The sequence below is a fragment of the Pinus tabuliformis genome, chromosome 2_2, assembly GCF_031772625.1.
Source record: "Pinus tabuliformis cultivar Carrire ecotype Pingquan chromosome 2_2, CPIR1, whole genome shotgun sequence".
Taxonomy (NCBI): domain Eukaryota; kingdom Viridiplantae; phylum Streptophyta; class Pinopsida; order Pinales; family Pinaceae; genus Pinus; species Pinus tabuliformis.
The window spans coordinates 416,269,784-416,292,658 of record NC_142300.1 but is presented as its reverse complement, the minus strand read 5'-3'; the positions used below and the strand labels follow the sequence as shown (position 1 = coordinate 416,292,658).

The window sequence follows — 22,875 nt, the reverse complement described above, 5'->3', positions numbered from 1 at the left end:
TAAAATCCCTTTATCTATTGATTATAAATTTTATGAAAGCTTACAGATCCTAGCTAGTTTGACAAAGAGTTTAGTCATTTCTCTTTTGTAGCCAGGTCTTGCTAATGATTAGATGGATTTTTTTCTGGAACAGGAATTTGGAGAAATATTGGTCCATGTGTTATTTATATGCCTAAAATTGATGTTTGGGCGTTGGAAAAGGTTGATGAGATTTCTGAGAGTCAGGGAGGCGCTGACCAGAGTGCTGTATCTCGGACATGGAATATGCTTCTTCAGCAAGTGGATTCAATACCTGCAGATGTGCCATTGGTATTTCTGGTAAGCTTTTTTATAATTTATCTACAAATCCGACTTTGAAAACAGTTAGAAATTGATTAATAATTTAATATAATTATAGGAATTTCATTTTACATTTTGGTGAAATATAATTGGGGTTTTATTTTTTCTTCAATTTGTTGTTGGAAAAAGATCTGTATTGTACTGAGAAATAAATATTAACTGAGTATTTTTTTTGAAGAACCATAAATGTTGCTTAACATATGGTACTGAAATTTTATCAATATGCATGAGTAAACTGGAAAAGGCCAATGGGACTGAAAGTCATTAAACATATAGGTTATGATATGGGTGCTTGGTGCATCTAAGTGAAGTTCAGTCCCAATAGGATCAAAGAAAAAAGAGGGTGTGGAAAGAAGCTGATTATATTCTTTCACTGTAGCAGCAAAATAGGCTAAAAGACTGTTATCTACTTTTGGGGACTACTCCATAAGTCCTAGCTATGTGAGCTCTAGCACAGCAGAGGCTTTACTGCATGTAACCAGGATGCAATGACTAATAGCATGTGCTCAGGAGCTTAGGTCGAGAAAATTGGGTCAATGCGTTTTGGGAGAAATCACTGTTATTGTGGTAAGTATGTGTCATCACCTGGTAGAACTTGCCCTCTAAGTAATTTCAAACAAAAAAATTGTCATTTCATAAGATTTGAAAAAGACCAGTGTATATAATAAGAAGGGCCACTGCCATCAATATCCTTCCTCAGATTGACTCAGATTCAAGACGAGCAAAAATATGAAGCTGCAGGCATGAATTTCATATATGGATATTTGGAAGCCACAAGGCTGAAAGTTGAATACATTAGACACAGAAATCTCTGTGCTGAGTTAGTTGATCAGGCTCTTAGTAAATCTCATAAACAAAGTGTATATAGTGCTGGGCTGAACCACCCAGGTCCTTGCTCTAAGGTAGCTGAGCAAGAAATCAATGTCTTAAAACTTAGACTTGGCATTGGAACTGGTTGAAGGTTTGCTCGGATTTGAGTTGGACTTGGCTCAGAATCAGACTGGTTTGAGGTTTATGACTTTGTTTAATAAAAACTACTTGAAATATTAAAATTTTAATGGAAAAATATATTTAAAGATTCCAAACCAGTAGAGACAAAATATACAAAGTTTGCTCATGTATATACCATGCAAGGGTGAATATATCAAAATGGCACTAAGTGCAATACATATCTGAAACAAAATACTTAATTAATGAGTCTCCAAATAACTTCTAGAGTTTAACAAACAACATGCTACAAGCTAATACCCTACTATGTATCACTGTTCAACATGATCAATCATCCAGCTCATCGCCACTGTTGGAAATGGGATCCTTGGCATCAGGTAGTGCCTGCCATGCCTGATGCTATTCCTACTAGTGAATCCAGATCCAAATGAATCGATCCCAAGTAATCGGTATTAGGATGAAACTGTCGGGTGAATCTCCTCTACGCATTCTGAGGTTGGGTCAATTTCATCCAAGTTTCCAACACAATGCGATCTGTATTAGGTCTTCTGTTCAGTTACTGGAACAGTCATTTTTCACATTTTGGAACTCCTATTTTTTAGAAATTGGAACTGCTATCTTTGGCATGTCTATCTTTAGCAGCTTTGTATTTCACAAGTGGCATGTAGCAGAGTAGCAGGGTGGCATTTGGTGTTTTTTGATGGTTTAGTGGACATATCTTTGGTTATGTGTAGTTCAGTTTTGCTAGAATTCGAAACTGCGAAGTTTGTTGAATTTTGGGTGAAATTCTGATTTCATTGTATGAGGTTCAATGAGGTTGGAACCCCTGTAAAACATCCTGAAACAATTAATGATATTATAAAAAATTTTAGGTAAAAGGGTGGAAAGAGAGATATAAAGAAAATGAAAAAGGGAAATATAACGAAAATGAAGTTGAAATATAAACAAAACGAAAAAGGGAATATAATGAAAATGAAAGCTTTTAATTTAGGAATTTTAAATTATCATTCCAGGTTGGCTTTTGGCTCAAAAATTCCAGATGCTCTCAAATGATCAATGAAGTGTGTTTTTAGGGTTTAGGGGACAGAAAATTTAGTTTGTATTTCCCCCCAAATGGCAGCTTGGCCTGTAGGGAACCACTCTGGTATAAACTTAACCAAGTTGGACTGGTTTGGTGGCCAAGTCAGTGCTCTTGAGGGTCAACATGGCCAAGTTTTAAAACACTGCAAGAAACCATGTTAAACTTAGCAAATCTGTTGTGCAAAGGTATATTTAGAATAACAACTGTGAAATTCATATGCATAGAAAGAACTTTAGAAAATATTAACGCTGCATTTGAGTGTCAACAAGTGTACAGAAAGCTTCAAAACCACAAAAGGCAAGTCCTTTCATAGTGTGATTGCATTCTGAGTTCACACAAAGATGAAAACTTCTCTGAAATCTGCTTCAACATGAAGTATCATGGTGAAAACTTTGGTGTCTACTTTTGGTTTTATGTGTCCAGATTCCATGTCTATTTTAGAATGTCAAATGTCTGGGTTTCTCCCTTTAATGCTGTGTCCACCTCCAAGAGGTTATGCTAAACTGATATCAGTTGCCTCTGTTTTAGAGATAGGAAAACTCTAGATTGTTTGTAGGGAGAACATCCTTATTAATGCTAGTCTTCTTTTTTATGCATAGATATTGGAGGGGGCTTTGCCAACTCATATGTGATTCACTTTGCTAAGTTCCAGGTAGTCAACTCATTGGATCTAGAAAGGCGGTGGTGCGCTATGATAAAAACTGATGAGAATACTGGTGTTTCCATTCAAATCCTGCTCACATCTTCTTGAGTTCTCTTTGTGTGGAAATTATATCTGGGATAATATCCTGAGACCCATGTATTCATTATGGAAGCAATTCATTGATGCATTATGATTTGCATATACTTTTCTCCCAAGCCTTTCATTAATGTTGTTTGAGCAAGGGGAATCTACTTGCAAAATGAAATTCATATTTATGTAAGCACTAATCATATTCTCCTACTTATGGTTAAGGGCTGTTTCACTGAAGCCTTTTGGGAGTGGGAAGCGCAACTTTCAAAAATCTTCTGGGAGTGGAGTTTTTTTTTATATAATACATATTTTGATGAATATATATTCAAAAAAACTTGCAAAATGCAGAATTAGTTACAAATGCTAATTTCCTAAATCTAGCACCCAGCAATTAGTTCCTAGCAGATTTATCACAACTCTAGTGAATAAATGCACAACTTGGTTCTTAACACAATTATTCAATAGAAGCAAAATTACAACAAATCTCAATCACATCTGACACATACAGATTCTGTCCAATCAAGTCAGCTCTTCATTATATCTTTATCATAACCTACTTGGGTTCCCGTCTTGGGATAATGGACCAACTAAGAAATTTACAGTTGCAACATACCTTGGATCTGATCTAGTTGATCAGACCCTAGGTCTATCCTTGATCTCTTTGGTTGATATGGATCTCCTTTTTTGCGCCCTTGAACCATCCTTAGACCTGAAACACATGAGTATCACACCTCTCACTTATCCTTGATATCTTTGGTTGATATGGATCTCCTTTGCTGTGCCCTTGAACCGTCCTTAGACCGGAAACACAAGTATCACACCCCTCACTTTAGAAAATCCCTCTCTCAATGGCTTGTGCCGCTGTAAGGTGTGTCTTTCTCCTCTCATTAGCTTTGCTTTTATAATTTCTTATTTAGCTAAATCCCTAACCCTAATCTCCAAAGTGATGGATGGCCGAGATTAGGTTTTGCTTAAGTTGAGATCAACTATTGAGATTAAAACATAATCAATAAAGTAAATACTTCACTTTTCCTAAGTTTCCTTAGCTCAGTGGCCAACATAATTAATTATGTGCTTTTCCTAAGTTAGACTTAGGCTAAGTTACAAAAACAACTTAATACTTGAGCAAGTATCCTAAAGAGATTTTGGGTGATTTTTGCATGCCTAAACACTTAGGAGGTGTTAAATCCCCTAATACCAATCCAAAGATACTTTCTCACAACAATTATTTATTCCTAGAAATTTATTTTATTATCCAAATAAATTTTGAATATTTGAAAAATAAAGTCACTGGTATTTTAACTCCTAGAAATTTATATGCAGTGGAAATAAAATCAAATTGAGATCAATCACACAGTACAATATATAAAACACCCACAACAATTCCCCTTCATTAATCAATTCGGCCCCATTGTAAGAATCTAGCCCTAGGAATTTTGGCCTACTGGAAATTAGCCTCTAAAGAAATTTGGCTTGGAAAACTCTGTCCACCTCTCACCAACAATTTGGCCTTTGTGTCTTCCACTCAAATAGCCTCCTTCCCCTCGAATCGCCTCTATGCCTCAGGAAATTTGGCCTTGGCAAATTGACCTCTCCAACAAACTGTCATCCTTGCTTCAACAATTCGGTCATGCAATTTCCAACAATTTGGCCTCCTAGAAATGTTTTCGAATCAACCGGCACTCTTCCTCCTTTGCGTTGCAGTCTAGCTAATCCTCTCGCTCCAAAGAAAATTTTCTCCACTTGTGTGTCTTCAACTCTTCCTTAGGCTTATTTTATAATCTTCGTCAAGCCCAATTACCTAACCATAATTTCCCTTCTAGAAGATTTGGGAGATCATTGTTTGAGATCATTTTTAAGGCACTTAAATAATTTCGCTATTTATCCTTAGAAATTTACTTACTAATTAATTGACTTTATTTATTGTACTTTTATAAGATAGACTTAGGAAAGAAGACATAAATCTCTTACTCCATCAAACAAGCCCCTAAAGAGGCAATTAATCAATCTCCTACATGCTAAGACACTGAGCCTATGTAGAAGACCTTCCGAAGCTACCACAAGCTTCAACTGGAGGTTTGTGTAGAAATACCCATCTGAGCTACTAACATCAACCACAAAAAACATGAAAACATAGAATTCACTATTGGATTGTTAATTTTAGATAACAATGGTATTTCTATGCTTAAGCACAATTTTCTTCAATGTTCCTTATCAGCGCAAAGACAATTTCCAAAAGTAGCAATCACATTAACTTATACACATTGATAGTAAATGCAGATAGAACATAAAAACATGTGCAGAAGACAAGCCAAGACAAGAGGACACAAGATTTGGCTGATGTCATGGAAAAACCCCAATGTGGGGAAAACCCTTTGATCAACACCAAAACGTCCTCCAAGCAGCTCGCTCAACAACGGTCTAATTCGGCCTTCCAGGAGCGTCAAAGTTAGCCCAAAATAGTGCGGTCAAACCTAGTCAAAGGAGAGAAACACTGTTGTAATTTCTGTGGCAAAATATGAAGTCAATTGCTGAAGTCAACTTGCTCAAAACACCTTGGAATCTGTGCCCATCAACTCGGCCTAGAGAAATTGGAATTCTGCCTTGAAGATCGAAGTCAAACTCGGTCAATGCAGGTTTGATTCTTTGAAATTTCGGTTTGTTTTGTCCCTGAAATATTCAGCCTCCTGCCATACGTGCGAAGAAGATAGAGGCTGTCCCTAAGTTGTACAAACCAATCAAGAGAGGAGAGAGAGAGATGTATGATGCGATGAGTGATGTCCAAATGAGGAGAGAGGTCACTCCTATTTATACAATTTGTTGAGGGTGAGGAGACACATACATTGGGCTTCTTGAGCCTACATTTCACTGAGGCCGACCTTGATAATTTGTGCATGAGAGAGAATAAATTCAAAATTCCACTTCTGCTTGTCAGAATGAAATGATCTTTATATCAAAATTGGACCTCTCGAAAAGAGGAATCCAATGTAATAATCATCTCCATCATGAGCTGTTCTAAGGTGGAATTTGGCCCTAGTTGCCAATTTTAACAGTCCCTCTCAAATAGGGAGAATTGCATCTGCCAATCCATCTGTCATCATCATGCCTTCTTATCATCATGTACCATCTCTGTCATCACTGCACTGCTGAACCATGAAGTAATAATGAATTAGAAGTGATCGAGAGCGAGTCATAAGATCACACCACTCTCCACTGACAAAAGTCAGTCCTTGATCTCATATCAAGTTGTTGAACACCATGCATCCTAGTCATAGGGAGTACGACAATACATGATGCGTCCATCGATAGTGCTATGGTCCCTAACGATCTTTTCCCAACTCATTGGCCAGATGAGAGGTACTTCCCATGAGCCCTAGACTCCATGGGTAGGCTGTGTGCTGGGGCATTGGCAGGAGAACTTGAACCACTCATCCTGCTCATATGCTATAGGAGAAGGTGAACCACTCATCCTATGCATATGACAATATTAAGGGAAGGTGAACCACTCACCCTACATACATGTGTCCGCAATCGTATGGGAAGGTGAACCACTCACCCTACACACGTCATGGGGCATCACAGGGGAAGGTGAACCACTCAACCTGTATCTAGCGCACCACTAGGGGAAGGTGAGCCACTCACCCTATGGTCGCTCAAAGCTCCAAGAAGTACCCCAACTCCCCTAGGAGCTTCCAGAGCTCAATGTCCAACTCATACGGGACCCTCATAGGAGGGTCGTTCCACGACTCCAAGTCTCTTTCGTATGATTAAGAATTTTACCTTCCTCAAAGGCTTCGTGAGAATGTTTGTGACCTGCTCATCCGTCCTGATGTGTTGGAGCCTTATTGCTCCCTGTTGTACCATATTATGGATAAAGTGGTACCTGATATCAATGTGATTGGAGCGGTCATGGAACACAGGATTCTCTGATAGGCGAATCCCACTCTGTTGTCGCAGAAGATCACAGTGGTATCTAGCACGTGCTCAAAAAGCTCATTGAAGAGCTTTCTCAACCAAACAACTTCACAATAGGCCAACTCACAACAATGTATTCAGCCTTGGCGGTGCTTAAAGCAACTAGTTTTTGCATCCTGCTTATCCAAGATATAGAAGCAGGCTCCAAAGAGAAGCAACACCCAGACGTGCTCTTACAATCCACCACATTGCCAACCCAATCAACATTTGAATATCCATGTAGCCTCAAGTTCACGGCAGTGTATCTCAGTCCATAATGGATTATGCCCCGAAGATATCTAAAGCGATTCTTAGCAGCAATCCAATGAATGTGATGAGGCTCGACCATAAATTGATTCAACCTATTCACAGCGAAGCATATGTTAGGATGGGAGTTGAACAAGAACATCTGGGTTCCCACAAGTTGACGATACTCGGAAGGGTTTGCTAATCTGGGCCAACAACACTTCCACATAGCTTCATGAAGTTTTGTTCCACTGGAGTAGATACAGACTTGCAATCCACCATCCCACATCTCTTAAGTAGCTTCATAATGTATTTTCCTTGAGAAAGAAAAATCTCACTTGGCTTTTGCCAGACCTCCAGTCCTAGGAAGTAGTGCATCAGTCCTAGGTCCTTCATCTCGAATTCGGAAGCCAACTCCCTCTTGCATTGATGAATGAGAGGGTCATCACTTGTCAGAAAGAGATCATCCACATAAAGGACCAGAATGAGAGGCCTGTTCTTTTCGACCTTGAAGTATAGGTTAGGGTCAACATTGCTCCTTGTAAATCCCAACTTCATGAGATAGCTATCGATCCTCTCATACCAAACCCTGGGGATTTGCTTCAACCCATAGAGGGTTTTTTTCAACCTGCATACATGTGTCTTACGATCTTGAACTTTGAACCTCTTGGGTTGTTCTACGTAGACTTCCTCTTTAAGCGAGCCATGCAAGAAGGCAGTTTTGACATCCATTTGGTGAAGGCTCCATCCTTGCGAGGCAACAAGGGCTATGATTGAACGGATGGTGGTATATCGGGAAACCGGTGAAAATATCTCATCATATTCTACTCCTTCCTTTTGAGAGAAGCCTCGAGCAACAAATCTAGCCTTGAACTTTTCAACACTTCCATTAGCTCCATGTTTGATCTTGCAGAGCCATTTTGAAGTGACCGCTGACTTGTCCTTGTGTCTAGGAACAACATCCTAGACATCATTCTTCATGATTGACTCATACTCCTCGTTCATCGCATCCTTCCAAACTTGGTGTTTCACGACTTCTTCGAATGTACAAGGCTCAGATTGTACAATGGTACTCATGGCAACTAAGTACCCTTGATACTTGTTCGGCTTCTTGCTTTCACGAAATTGGCTTTGATCAAAGTATCAAGTTTTTTATCTCCTCTAATAGCAAGCTGCAAATGTCTTCGTCTCCAGAATGCTTGCACAATATATAGTTACAGTTGTTCCCACCCTTGCATTTGTAGATAATCGAGATTTCAACAGACAATGGATCTGTCCCACAGGAAACTGTAAGCTTGCATGAGATGTGTGAGAAATGGGAATTTTCCTATCATTTGCAATTGCAGTGGATTTCCCCTTCAGCGGGACCTTGAAACCATTACGGGGATTGTTCCCTCCCACAACCATTTTGAATGCTTGGTATATTAGCTGCCTCTTTCTCCCAAATCCTCCTCGGTTGTTGGAGATGCTACGTCCAATGAACTTCCTTTTTCATGTTTGTGGCATTATGCAAACATAACTCTAAATACAAAGAGCTTAGTTTGGGACATTTTGGGTTGTGGGTTTCGCTTTCTTGTGAACTTGTTAGTTGTTAGCTTAGCTAGTGAAGTAAGCTAGAGGTAGGATAGGAAGATCTTACCCCATGGGGTCACTATTTTGATGTAATTACTGTTGGAGAATGTAACTAGATTTAGGCTTCATAATGACTTTTGTAATCATGACATTGTATATTTTGTATAAAAAGAGAAAATATTTCTTATTTATTCAAGCACAGGTTTCATACTCAAAGTCTAGGTCAAAGCATGTTCTTCATGCTTCTAGGGCTTATTGAGTCAAAGAAGAATTTGCGTCATGTATAATAGTTCCATTTGGACTTGTTGTAACAAAAGAAAAATATTATTTTGATTCTAAAATTTAAATTTATCCTCCAAGACCATGTTGGCCCTATTAAGGAGAAGTTGGCCCATAGGAAGCCTATTTGACCCCTTAAGAAGACTATAAATAGAAGGGATTTCGACTCATTTGGATCATCAATCAATGAAGTTCGATCTGCAATAAAAGAAGGAAGGCAAGGAGAAAGACCTAGCGAAGGAAGGAAGGCTGAAATCATACCTTATTTTGTGCACGTGCGAAAATCTAGGGTTTGTGGGCTAATTGCAGGGCCTAGAATTGCAGGCCAAATTTGCAGATCTGAAGTGGAGGCCGAGACTTGTTTGGAGCAGACTTTGAAGAGGTTTGATCTTTGTTGACCTTGGTAGACTTCATCTTGTTTGAAAGAGATCTTGTTGAAGGGTTGACTTGGTGCTTGGGAGGAATCTTGGCTTTGGTCTTTGGGTATTGGAAGTCTCATTTTGAATTGATTCTATAAGAAAACATGTATTCTTTTTGTATTTTCTTGTTGGAGAGGTTTTGCTCTGGTTTGGAGCTTGTATCTTGCGTACTGTCTTTTTATGATGTTCATTATTTTGGTAATTGCATGATGAAGAAGAAATACAAGGTAATAAAAGGCCAACTAATATCACAAGTAATTATCAAGTATGGAAAATCAACTATAATCTACAAGAACTTTGATTTTCCAACATGGTATCAAAGCTAAGGTGCAAGGAGATTGAAGATCACATCTTAGTTGGCACTCTTGTTAAAGATCTAGAAGTTGTCATGAAGAAAGGTTTCAAGTCTCTTGGGAGCCTCCTTGTAACTCTAAAAGGATACATCTTGAAGAACACCTCCAAGCTAGCAGAAAAAGTGATGGATGGAAGTTCCTTCTCCGCTCTCTTAGGCACTTTTAAGGACATTAATGTATGGGTTATCGATAGTGGAGCTTCCAGCCATATGACAGTCTCAGGTGAATGCAATCAACTCCAGACTTTGTCAAAAGGAACCTCTTCTCATTCAGTCAAACTTGGAGACAAGAAGAGCTATCCAGTGAAAGGAATTTGTTCTACCTCGTTGGAGCTAGAGACGGGTGGAAGCATTCGTCTCAATAACATAATCTATGTTCCAGGTTTGAAGAAAAAATTACTTTATGTTTCTTGCCTAGAAGATAAAGGTGATATGATTGCTTTTATTGATGTCAAAGTTTTGGTTTGGGGAAAGGGCTCCAGTATTAAACATGCTTAAGATAATTGGGATTTGTAAGGGGACATTGTATAGACTTCTTACATCTCTCCCCCAAGCCCTATTACACTTATATGTTAGCTCTTCTGAATTATGGCATAGAAGGTATGGACACCTTCTTCAAGGTTTTTCCATCTCTAAATCAATTGGTCACTAGCATCCCTGAATTAAAGGAAGAACATGAAAGAATCTGTAAGGGATGCGCTTTAGGCAAGAATGTGAAGAAATCCTTTGCAAGAAGTGATACACAAGATGGAAGGACATCTTAGATCTCATACACTCTGATGTGTGTGGACCTATGGCAGTAAAATATCTTGGAGGACATCAATACTATGTGATTTTTATTGATGACATCTTAGATCTCATACACTCTGATGTGTGTGGACCTATGGCAGTAAAATATCTTGGAGGACATCAATACTATGTGACTTTTATTGATGACTACTCTAGGAAAACATGGATATATCTTCTCAAGAACAAAGATGAGGTATTTGAGAAGTTTCAATAATTCAAATGAAGTAGAAAATCTGACAGAAAGAAACATCAAGACCCTCATGTTTGATAATGGTGGAGAATATACCTCTAAAGAAGCTTATAACGTTATGTAAGGAAGCATCTCCCTTAGTTCTTATGGGGAGAAGCATTTGTAACAACTGTTTACTTGCAGAATCGAAGTCCTCATAAGATTCTCAACAATATGACTCCAAAAGAAGCATTTACACGAAAGAAGCCAAGTGTGGATCATCTTCGAATAGTTTACATGCACATTCCAAAGGACAAGAGGAAGAAATTGGATCCTACAAGTACAAAAGGCATCTTTGTTGGTTATAGTGCTTCATCAAAGGCATACAAAATCTATATTAAAGATGATCGTCATATTGAATTAAGCAGAGATGTCATCTTTGATGAAAATGTTGCCTACAAGAAATCCAAAGAGATCCCGATGGATTCTGATGAAGAAGAGGTACCCATTTTTGAAGAAATCTCAAGGGATGACAATGTTCAAGATCCTACATCAATTCAAGAAGATGTTGAAGGACCTAGTGAACTTGTGCAGCAAGTTGTTATTCTAGAAACTCGTAAAAGACCTGCTTGGTTGAGAACAACTCTACAAGAGGCAGAGGGACATGCAACAACAAAGGGAACCTTTAGAGAAAGTAAAAGACCTAAAATGCATTCTGGTTATGCAACTTATGACTAGGCTCATTGAGGTTGAACCTTCCTCCTATGAAGATGCAACTAAACATCAAGAGTGGAAGAATGCAAGGCAGGGAGAATATCAGTCGATTATGAAGAATGACGTCTGGGAAGTTGTCCATAGACCAAGTGACAAATCTATCGTCACTTCCAAATGGATATACAAGATAAAGCATGTTGTGGATGGGAGCATTGATAAGTATAAAGCAAGATTTGTGGCTAGAGGCTTTTCACAAAAATAAGGTATCGATTATGAAGAAACCTTTGCTTGTACAACTAGATATACAACCATAAGATCACTTATCTCTTTGGCTGCCACTATGGGATGGAACATTCATCAAATGGATGTTAAAACAACTTTTCTGAATGGGACCATTGATGAAGAAGTTTACATTGAACAACCTCAAGGATTTGAAGTCCATAAGAGGTAGACACACATCTGCAGATTAAAGAAGGCTCTATATGGCTTGAAGCAAGCACCTAGAGCATGGTATGCTAGAATGGATGCATACATATTGAGACTTGGTTTTGTCATGAGTTCTATAGATCCTCACCACTACATCAAAGTGGTAAAGGATGAACTTGTGATCATGGTTTTATATGTGGATGATCTACTTGTTGCAGGTGTAGAGCATCGAAAGCAGCGATGCAAGAAGTAGTTTGCAACAGAATTTGACATGAAGGATCTTGGGCATATGCACCATTATTTGGGACTAGAGGTTAGGCATAAACCTGGTGAAATATATGTTGGTCAAGGAAAATATGTGATTAAGATTCTACAAAAAATTGGCATGATGGATACTAAGCCATTGATAGCTCCTGTGGTTACTAATCTAAAGAAGTTAAGGAGTTTAAAATCTAGTTCGGTGGATCCTACATGCTATAGACAGTTGATTGGTTCCTTAATGTATCTTGTGAATACTAGACTTGGCATGTGTTTTGCAGCAAATTTCATTAATCAATTTCAGATGGAGCCAAAGCATGACCATTGAATAGCAACCAAACACATCTTGAGGTATCTTTGTGGGACCATGCATCATTGCCTTAGATATGCTGGTAACGAGATCCAACTTTTGGGATACACATATTTTGATTGGGATGGCAGTGGGACTAATGGAAGAAGCACTACAGGTGGATGCTTTAGTTTGGGATCTTCCATGATCTCATGGATGAGCGAGAAGCATTTTGCTTTGAGTAGTGTTGAAGCTGAGTACGTTGCTGCAAGTGAAGTTTGCAGAGAGGTTGTTTGGCTTAGAAAGTTGCTATCAGATTTATTTGAAGGACCATTAAGCCCTACAAGTATACATTTTGACAATGAAAGCTGCATAAGATTGATAGAAGACCATGTGTTTCATGTTAGGACAAAGGATACTAATAATAAGTACCACTATATCAGAGGCTTGGTACAAGATGGGGTCATGAAGAGACACTATATTCCTACAGATGAACAAGTAGTTGATATTTTGACAAAGGCACTACCAAACAAGAAGCTTGAGTACTTAAGAAGCAAGCTTGGCTTGGTGGATATCTCTTCCTTGATTGAGAGGGAGTGATAATGGACATTATATTCTCTTCATGTGTCATGCACTAGACCAGGACTAACAACTATAAGTCTAAGTGAAGGCCATGAAGAGAGAATGGGGTCCAGAGGATTGGATAAGCATTTGAGACTGGTACTTCTTGAGGATTAGAAAATCCAAGATAAAAGTAAACACATAGGCAGATACTCTTTGAGGATGAGGATCAAATAAGTATCTGAGACTGGTACTTCTTGAGAATTAGAAAATCCAAGATAAAAGTAAACTCATAGACCGATACTCTTTGAGGATGAGGTAGGGCATCCAAGACAAGAGTAGTCGAAGAGGATTGATATTCTTTGAGGATTGGGAATCCAAGATAAGAATAGTCCTAAAAGGACATGCCTAGCGAACTTTCGAATGGGGTATGTGCCTTTAGAGGTAGTGTGGTATCTCACGTAAAGCCTCCCAACATTATGCTCTCATATAAGTAGAGCTTGTCAGTTAAGGCCTTGTTGACAATGCTGGTTGTGATGTAGATGCTTAAAATATGGCTTATCAATATGACTCTTATGAGAATACTTCAATTTGAGAATCCTTGTACCTCATGATGGGATTATGAATACCTCCCTAGTTAAGAGGGAGTGTTGGAGAATGTAACTAGATTTGGTCTTCATAATGACTTTTGTAATCATGACATTGTATATTTTATATAAAAAGAGAAAAATAATTTTTATTTATTCAAGCATGGGTTTCATGCTCAAAGTCTAGGTCAAAGCATGTTCTTCATGCTTCTAGGGCTTATTGAGTCAAAGAAGAATTTGTGTCATGTATTATAGTCCCATTTGGACTCTTTGTAACAAAATAAAATATTATTTTGGACTCTGATAAGTCAATTTGTCCTCCAAGACCATGTCGGTCCTATCAAGGAGAAGTTTGCCAAAGGAAGCCTATTTGATCTCTCAAGAAGACCATAAATATAAGGGATTTTGACTCATTTGGATCATCAATCAATGAAGTTTGATTTGCAATATAAGAAGGAAAACGAGTGCGAAGGACAAGAAGGCAAGGAGAAAGACCCAACGAAGGAATGGAGGCCGAAATCAAACATTCTTTTGTCCACACGTGTGAAAATCTAGAGTTTTTGGGCAAATTGCAGGGCCGAGAATTGTAGGTCGAAGTTGTAGATTTGAAGCTGAGGCCGAGACCTATTTGGAGCAGGCTTTGAAGAGGTTTGATCTTTGTTGACTTTGGTAGACTACATCTTGTTTGAAGAAGATCTTGTTGAAGGGTTGACTTGGTGCTTGGGAGGAATCTTGGCTTTGGTCTTTGGGTCTTGGAAGTCTCATTTTGAATTGATTCTATAAGAAGAGAAGTATTCTTTCTAGGTTTTCCCCTTGGAGGGGTTTTGCCTTGGCTTGGAGCCTATATCTTGTGTACTTTGTCTTTTTGTGATCTTCACTATTTTGGTAATTGCTTGATGAAGAAGAAATAAAAGGTAATAAAAGGCCAACTAATATCACAAGTAATTATCAAGTAAGGAAAATCAACTATAATCTACAAGAACCTTTATCTTCCAACAATTACTTGTATGCATCTACACAATTATAGCATTTTTATTAACATATTGTGCAATCATTTGATTTCAAATGCACCCTTTGCTTGTTTAGACACATAACCCATCAAATCCAATTAGTTGGAGGTCTTTTCCATTCCCATAATTGATGCTGGTGCCCATGATGACAATCATTAGTTGTAAGGCATGTGGCCATATGAGCCATTGAGTCAAAGATCCAAAGGACATTAACTTAATGAAGAGAAGGAACTTCATCAATTGAGTAAGAAGGCGTTGATTGGCATGAGTTAGATGTCCCATGTGGATCATAAAATATCTTGCGTGTTCAAGGATTGGTGAGGTTTGATATGAGAATTTTGTTTGGCCATTAATGTCACTTCAAATTGTTCCATCAACAAAGTCATGGTCAAGTGAACCCATAATAGTTATAGGAACTATTGATAAATTGATACAAAAGGAATAGTATTTGAGTCAACAAAGATAAATTGAATCATTATATGCCGAAATTTGATGACTATTGAAATTTATCTCCTTCTGTCATTAAAGCACTCACGTGGACTTGGGATCAATCATATGCAACCCATATCTGGCGTATTTTTTTTCTAAGAAAACCTTTTAGGATCCCCCCTTTATCCCTGTAATATTTAGATTGAAAGACGAATAATTGTTAACGACAATGGCTACTACTAGCCCTAAGGAGGTCCATCAGATTTGATCTTGTGACTTATGGCCTCCCCGGTGGCAACCTGCTTTATGTTGATTGATTGAGCTAACGCTTGGGGTTGACTCACATCTCACTTTTCTCCATGCTAGTTGAGTTGGATTTCACCATGCTAGCTAAGGTTGATTTCTTGGTCCGTAGAAAACTAGTTCGGAGGTACTAGTCCGTACACCAGGACACTCGTTTTCAAAGCATTAAAGACATCAACTCCAGAGATATTCAGAGCAGAGCACCTCTGGCCCATCATACTACTGCCCAACCCCAAAAGAGCAGCTAGATATCAGTTGGAGTTTCCTTCTTTTGACCTTAGATGCTAGAAGTATCCCGTACTCGTACATCCCCCCAAGATGATACAATTGGACCTCAGACTTTGATAGAGAGCCAATGCCTTGTTCACCCCTTTTGGCCTTGGCCATAAAACTCATGAGACCTTGACATCATCGACCTCTCTCTCTCACTTTCTTTCTCTTGACAGATTCTTGAGTTGTCCACCTTTCCAGTCTTGGTCAAACTCACTCAATGTTTTATATCACTGTACCTTTGTCATGGTGAGTGAAAGCTAGGCACTATGTTGGGCCGATTGTTGGGGGTTTTGAGGTGGTGCTATCACCTGCTTGATGTACTCTCCCACCCCATTATCTTCCAGCACTATCGTGATCCTCCCTTTCCAAGGTATGAAGTTCGATGCACCCTCTAGACAGTGATCTGCTCTCAACCTTTGGTAAGCCATACCGTTTCCCCTAAGAACTCTCTAAAACCTGCACAAGAAGCTGTACTTATGGCTCAAATAATTCTGCCTCTCCTATCAGTCTTGTAGTCCTTCACAAGGACTGAAATTAGGGCTTCTTCTGGCAGCCCTCTAACAGTCTTCCAACCTGTACATGAGCTGCCCACTTCTGTCCAAACAGGACCTCTACCAACCTAGCATCAACATGATACTTGAAAGGAGGAATATCATACCTGAAGGATCAACTTCTTTCTCAATTCTTCTGGACTTGTGCTTGTACAAGTGTCAGCAACCTTTGGCCCTGGTTAGGGCTGCTGTAGCAGCTGCTACAGCCCTCCTCTCGGCCTTCTATTGCCTTCAACACCTGCACTGAGCCTTCTTCTAGCACCCTTTCCACCTGTGCTGTGCCTGGGTTCTACTCAGCCCCTGTAGCAGCTTCTTTTGAGGCCTTACAACCCTCCCAAATCTCTGTTACAGGAGCTCGGTCTATCTCCAAGAGACACAGAGCTATTGCGGCCTGTTCTGAAGAGAATATGCCCACTAATCCTGCACAGAAAACCTTCCAGACTTCAACCTTGTCACACAGCCACCACCTAGCCAATCTTGGCTGCCCTGAAACACAAGAAGAAACACTATCTCGACCTCCTTTCAATTCGGGCCAACACCTAAGGGACTTGGCTGCCACAGACCTTTTCCTTGTGTGATGCACTTGTGATGATCTTAAATCTGTTCCAAGAGCTCGACACAATGTAGAATTTCCATGAAATTCTGATATGCTGATAAGAACAATTTGAAAGAATACTTTCTTTTCTTACAAACACAAAATTTCTCTACTCAATTTGCAGCGGAATTAGGAACAGAAATGAAACACAGTCACACAATTCAAGACACATTTTTTTTTAAACTAGGAACCCAACTGGAAAAACCCTTTGCTTGATCGAAATTTTATTGATTGAAAAACTGAGCAATTGATCTCTTACAAATACAACTGTTTCAATCTGAAAACAACCTAGTTTTCGTTTCTTGAAGTAGGCTTGAAACCCATGCAAAACTGCTGATCTCTGATGCCCTTTACCAATCTGTGCACAAGCTTCTCTTGCACACTCTTCCTATCACAAGCTCCACGCACAAACTTGTGCTTCCTGTTGCTGGTCTCACCAACTTGTGCTCACCAAAACAATGATTAAACTTGTGCATATGTTCCCCCTTTTAAAGACAATTTGAATGGTTAAAATTAGTGAGTTCTATGTTTGGAAAGTCAAACTGGTGCTTTTCTAGTTAACAACAGTTAACACAACTTGTTAACTAGTTCCTCCTAAAATTTAGGAGGCTAACTCCACTTGTTCTTTCAGTTTCCAAACTAACTCACACTAGAAAATCAAGAACTCGACTTTCAATTTCAACACATCAGTTAACTGCTTCATGCACTCCTAATTTTTAAGGAAACTCCTAAGTTTTAGGAACTTGACCATGCACAAAAAGGAACCCGACTTTGACTCCTTGAATTAAGGCACAAATCAAGGAATCACTTTTCTCGCTAATTTCAACAGACATTTAATCTGTCATGCAAAATATCTTAAATTAGTACCTTTTAAACTAATGATTCTATGGTTTCCAGCACATGGGGCGTAGAATAGACGGTGATGGGGTGTACTATTAAGTCACTCCGTGAGGTGAAGTTCACTGGTTCGAAACTCCGTGGGAAAAATTCTAGTCATGTTAAGGGCTGGTGTGGCCTAGCGGGGTGCGATCCCCGTGTTTTTGACGGCTTAGATGCCCTTGGGTTGCGGTTTCTCAAGCCACAGGTCAACCCTGATGTAATCTCTGATGAACTCAGACCACTTGACAAAAAAAAATGATTCTATGGTTTCCAACAAGGTTATGATATGCCTAATTTTTTTGAGAATTGAGAAAGTTATGGCTGGTAGAATGAAGATGGCAGAAGATGCCAAAATTTAGAGATGAAAAGTGATCCTGTTATCACTTTTGGTTATTGTGCCTAAATGGCTTCAAATTTAGACCTGAAACATGTTCCATTGGCAAGTACAGATTCCTTTGATTATTTTGAGAGTTTGAAAACTGCAATTTCTTTGAGGGCTGGTGTGGTCTAGGTTGGGTGTGATCCGATGCCCTTGGGTAGTGGTTTCTCAAGCCACAGGTCAAGCCTGATGTAATCTCTGATGAACTCAGACCACTTGACAAAAAAAATGATTCTATGGTTTCCAACACGGTATGATATGCTTAATTTTTTTGAGAATTGAGAAAGTTATGGCTGGTAGAATGAAGATGGCAGAAGATGCCAAAATTTTAGAGATGAAAGTGATCCTGTTATCACTTTTGATTGTTGTGCCAAAATGGCTTCAAATTTAGACCTGAAACATGTTCCATTGGCAAGTACAGTTTCCTTTGATTATTTTGAGAGTTTGAAAATGCAATTTCTTTGATGAGTTTCAAGGGTATGGCCTGTTGAAGCTGCTCTTGCATGTTTTATAAATGCTGACATCTTTTGCAATTTACAAGGAATAAGATTTGTGGGGCTGAAAAACCTGCGAGCCCCATTTACCTTGGTCAAATGATCTGTTACTGCTAAAGGAACCACAACTTTATCTGCGGGGCTCAGAAAGATCTTCGTTCCTTCCATTTGTGGGACCCACTAAGCCACACAGTCCACATTTGCAGGACTGAAGTGACCCACAAGTTTTCAGGCATGCACACCATTCATCTGCTGGATTCTCAAGGGCCTTGCAACCCTTGTTCACAAGACCAAAAATATTAGCAACTTCCAAAGGCATCAAAACTCTCAGTTGCTGGGCTTGTAAAAACCTTAAAACCCTCATTTGCCGAACCTAGAAAGGACTTGCAACTTGCAAGTACCATTTGCAGGTGTAAAGGCCTTACCTCTTTCATCAATGGGATTTCCAAGGGTTGCAGGCCTCATTTGTGAGTTGTGACTTGCAAAAATGCTTGAAGACATTCCTGTAGGTATAATTCACCCCTTTGCTGTGAAATTAACATAACTTTATCAGATGGTATTGAATTCTCGTGCATTCTTTTCTCACGACACAAAATTCCAAAATGCATCTAGTTGAAGTGTTTGTAGGCTATAGTTCAAAATTATTTGGAGTATTTCTGTCTGAAAGTTCATTGATTGTTTAATCTATGTCAAGGAAAAAATCGACTTGTTGCAGTAAAATGGCCATATCTTACTCATCTGAACTAAGAATTGAATGATGTTTGGTGCTTTGGAATGTATTTAGAAAGCTCAATATGGAGGAGAAGATTGCAAGTTAAGAGTTGGTGCAGCCAAGTCAATTTTGATTGAACATTCATCAATTCTACATTATAACCTTGATCCCAAAACTTAAATATTACTGTGCTTATTCTGAAAATTGGGACGGCCATTGTTTTACATTGGTTATACTTTTTAATCCATATTTTCCAGAATGGATTGATGTATTTATAAGCGACATGCTATTTGTCTTTCAAATTAGCTACCTCTGGGGGGTTTTTGCTCCTTGTCACACTCGAACATATTTTGACGGGATTTTATTAAGTTAGCATTGCAGTCATGTATGTTGTGTATATATCTGACATCAATAACTTTCATGACGTTTCAATTATTCTTTTTTAGTTTTCTATATTTTTAATTCATTTTATTGAATTTCTTTGGTAATGTATATTAAATATTTAAGTAAAATCATTTATTCATTGCTTGCAAGGAAAGCTATATGATGGTTAAGGATAGTTTGATGTTACATATTGAAAGCCAAGAGGAAATGTTTACTATAAACTCATGACATTATGAATATTATTGTGCTATTTTCCAGGCTACTTGTGAGCTACCAGGGACTGCTCTTCCCCTTCAGATAAGAAATTTCTTCATGAACCAAGACTGTGATGCATCTCCACTTACATCGAAAAAGAATGTACCTTGCTTTTCTGTGCAACTACCTTCTACCTCAGATTGTAAGTGGTTATTTGACCAATCTGCTAAGAATATAACAAAGGCTTTAATGAGAAGGTACATTCAATTTATTCACAGTATATCTCATGGTGATGCTATATCGCTGAGGAAATCTAAAACTGCTTCGTCTTTTGGAAAGCTGGATGAAAGAGCTGGGAAAAATATAATAAACTGTCCTTCCAAGACATGTATTGAGAGGGAAGATGCCTCACTGGATGAACCAAAGAATATCTGTTCTGAGGATGATGTTGGTGGTTTTCATAAAGGAAGTCAATGTCATTCAATAGGTGCTAAGGATTACCCTGTTCTATCAAACATTGAATCAGAACATTTAAATCTGAAAGATGGACATGATTGGAAGCAACAATGGCCAAGTCATAAGCTGCAAAAACCTTCTCACCGGGGATCTGGAAAAGGAAGAACAGCCATGCAGCTAGCAATTGCGGCCTGTGGTTACCAACTTCTTCACTATCCACAATTTGCTGAACTTTGTTGGGTGACATCAAAGTTGAATGAAGGTCCTTGTGCAACCACAGATGGGCCTTGGAAGCGTTGGCCATTTAATTCTTGTATTCTTGATACAAACAGCTCAACACAAGTTGCATCAGAAGACAGCAGTGCTGAACATAAAGGTATGTCAGCCTCTTCTGTAGTGAGAGGTTTGGTTGCTGTGGGCTTGCTTGCATTCAAGGGTTTATACAGTACAGGGAAGGAAGTTTCACGTGATATAAGAAAAGTTTTGGAGCTTTTAGTTAAAAAAATCAAAACGAAGATTCAAAATGGAAAAGATAAATACCAATTTTTCCCTTTATTAGCACAAGCAGCTTCTCTGGAGGACATGGTTAACAGTTGGGCATATGCCACACAGAGGTACTTCTGCTTTTCTTTCATCAATTGTTTCTTCTGTATGAACTGAGACGTTGTCTTGTTATTTTGTAGCATGCTTCTCAGGATTGTGTCTCATGATGCTTGGCTGTTTCTGAATGTTTGTAGCTTGGAAACCGATTCCTGCATTCCTTTAGTGGACCCTTCACCATGTGCCGAGGAAAGGTCAGAGTTAAGCTCTCAAGCACTTACTGATATTAACATGGTTGGTCATGGGGAAGTGAATGTTCAAGCAACCTCTGATGCTTTTCCAGTTTCTTATTTAAATAACAAAAAGGTTATTTCTGGCAACACTTTAAGTCCAAATGTTTTCAAGCCTGGTATTAATGGTCCTGCTACATGCATTATTGGGAGAGAGATATCAAGTCCAAGATCTCTGTTAGCAAACAATGCTGTTTTGCAGGGAGGTTGTCAGCCGATCTCCCCCCCAGTTTGTGACCCCAACAAATTTCCGTTGCGCGGAGCCTCTGTAGCCCAGAATAATGTGGACTTAGGTGATGCTATTGAAAAATCTGCTCAGGAAGCAACTGCAGCAAGGCCGACTAGTTTTTGCAGGATGATCAATGGAACAGTATCTAAGGCTGATCCATCTGATGGTTATGAAGTCCAGTCAGATATCAAACGCTCAGAGACATTATCAACCGACCATCATTTTCATGACTCTGAGACAGGCATTCTACAGTCCCATGGTGCCTCAGCAGACAAAAATGGTGGTAATGTAGATGCTACAAATAAAATAGAAGATAGTAATTTGCCCAGTTCTCAGGTGCAGTGTGTCTACCGGTGCTGTTCTGAGTGCATACACAGACTCCATTTATTAGTGAAGCAGTTTGTCATGAATTGTTGGAAAGCTGATGGATGCTGTGACAGATTCGAAAGTGTCCATGATCTAGTTGCTTCATGTACAGCACGTTTGCTTGCAGTTGTAGCCCAATTTGGTGTCTCAAAGAGCACAAATGAATCAGGAAGTATGAAAGGGTCTGTGCTTCTTGGTCAAAGCTCTTGTTCTTGTGAGGATACATGTGATTTTCATCCGGCGCAGACTTTTTCTAGAGGGGACGCAAATATCAAGAACGAAGAAATCACTATAAGAGGATGTAAATGCCATGCAAGTCCAAGAAAAAGGAATGCAAGGTGGAGACATGGGCAGGATACTTCTTGGCTAGAAGCAAATCTTGAATTTGTTATTTTTGATCATGTATGTAACTCCAACATGAAATCTTTGGACCGGACTGAGGACCTTCATATTCATTGTCAAACAGAACATGTTTGTTTTTGTTCGCTTATACAAAAGTTGTCAACCATCAAGCAGCCTCGATGGTAGCTGTGTTTGTAATGGTTTAAATGCTCGCATAAGCTGGAAAAACACTTTCTATGTACATGCAAGAAAGCTTCGCCCCTGAAACATGTAAGTACCGAGCTATGTATCTTTTCATAGAGCCATGTGACAGTGGTTAATGACATTTGCATGCCTTGTGCATTTTTGCCTTATGAAAAAACCGAAGCAACAGGCCTGTAATTCTTTGCTTTCAAAGAGAACACATTGATTCTAATTGTAAGTTCTTCATGTGTCCAGATACTGGACAATATTTTTGGCACATACATATATGGAAATTGATTCTTTTAACATGTCACTTGTGAGTACTTTTACTGGAGTGCTTATCATGCCCTGGGAATGCTATTTTACTGCTGCTGTATCACAGCAAGAATCAACCCCTTTGTCTTCACTATGTTTGTTAGTAGCCTGTAGTACAATAGGTGCATGGGATGTGATTTAGCATTTCCATACAGTTATCAACTCTGAGTTTGTCTATTTTAATAGTTTATATATCAAATTCCGGTGTTTGTTTGTCCATGTTGAGACTTAGTT

General features: G+C 38.9%; 1 protein-coding gene across 1 annotated transcript in view; it reads left to right on the top strand.

Moving 5' to 3' along the window:
- The window catches only part of LOC149193033 (uncharacterized), a 33,548-nt gene extending 10,893 nt beyond the window's left edge, over window positions 1-22,655 (top strand). The window contains exons 4-6 of the mRNA XM_089404767.1: window positions 134-318; window positions 19,984-20,990; window positions 21,114-22,655. Coding sequence (XP_089260893.1) covers window positions 134-318; window positions 19,984-20,990; window positions 21,114-22,329 — 2,408 coding nt within the window. The 3' untranslated portion in view covers window positions 22,330-22,655. The remainder of the gene's footprint in view (window positions 1-133; window positions 319-19,983; window positions 20,991-21,113) is intronic.
- The last annotated feature ends 220 nt before the right edge of the window (window positions 22,656-22,875 follow it).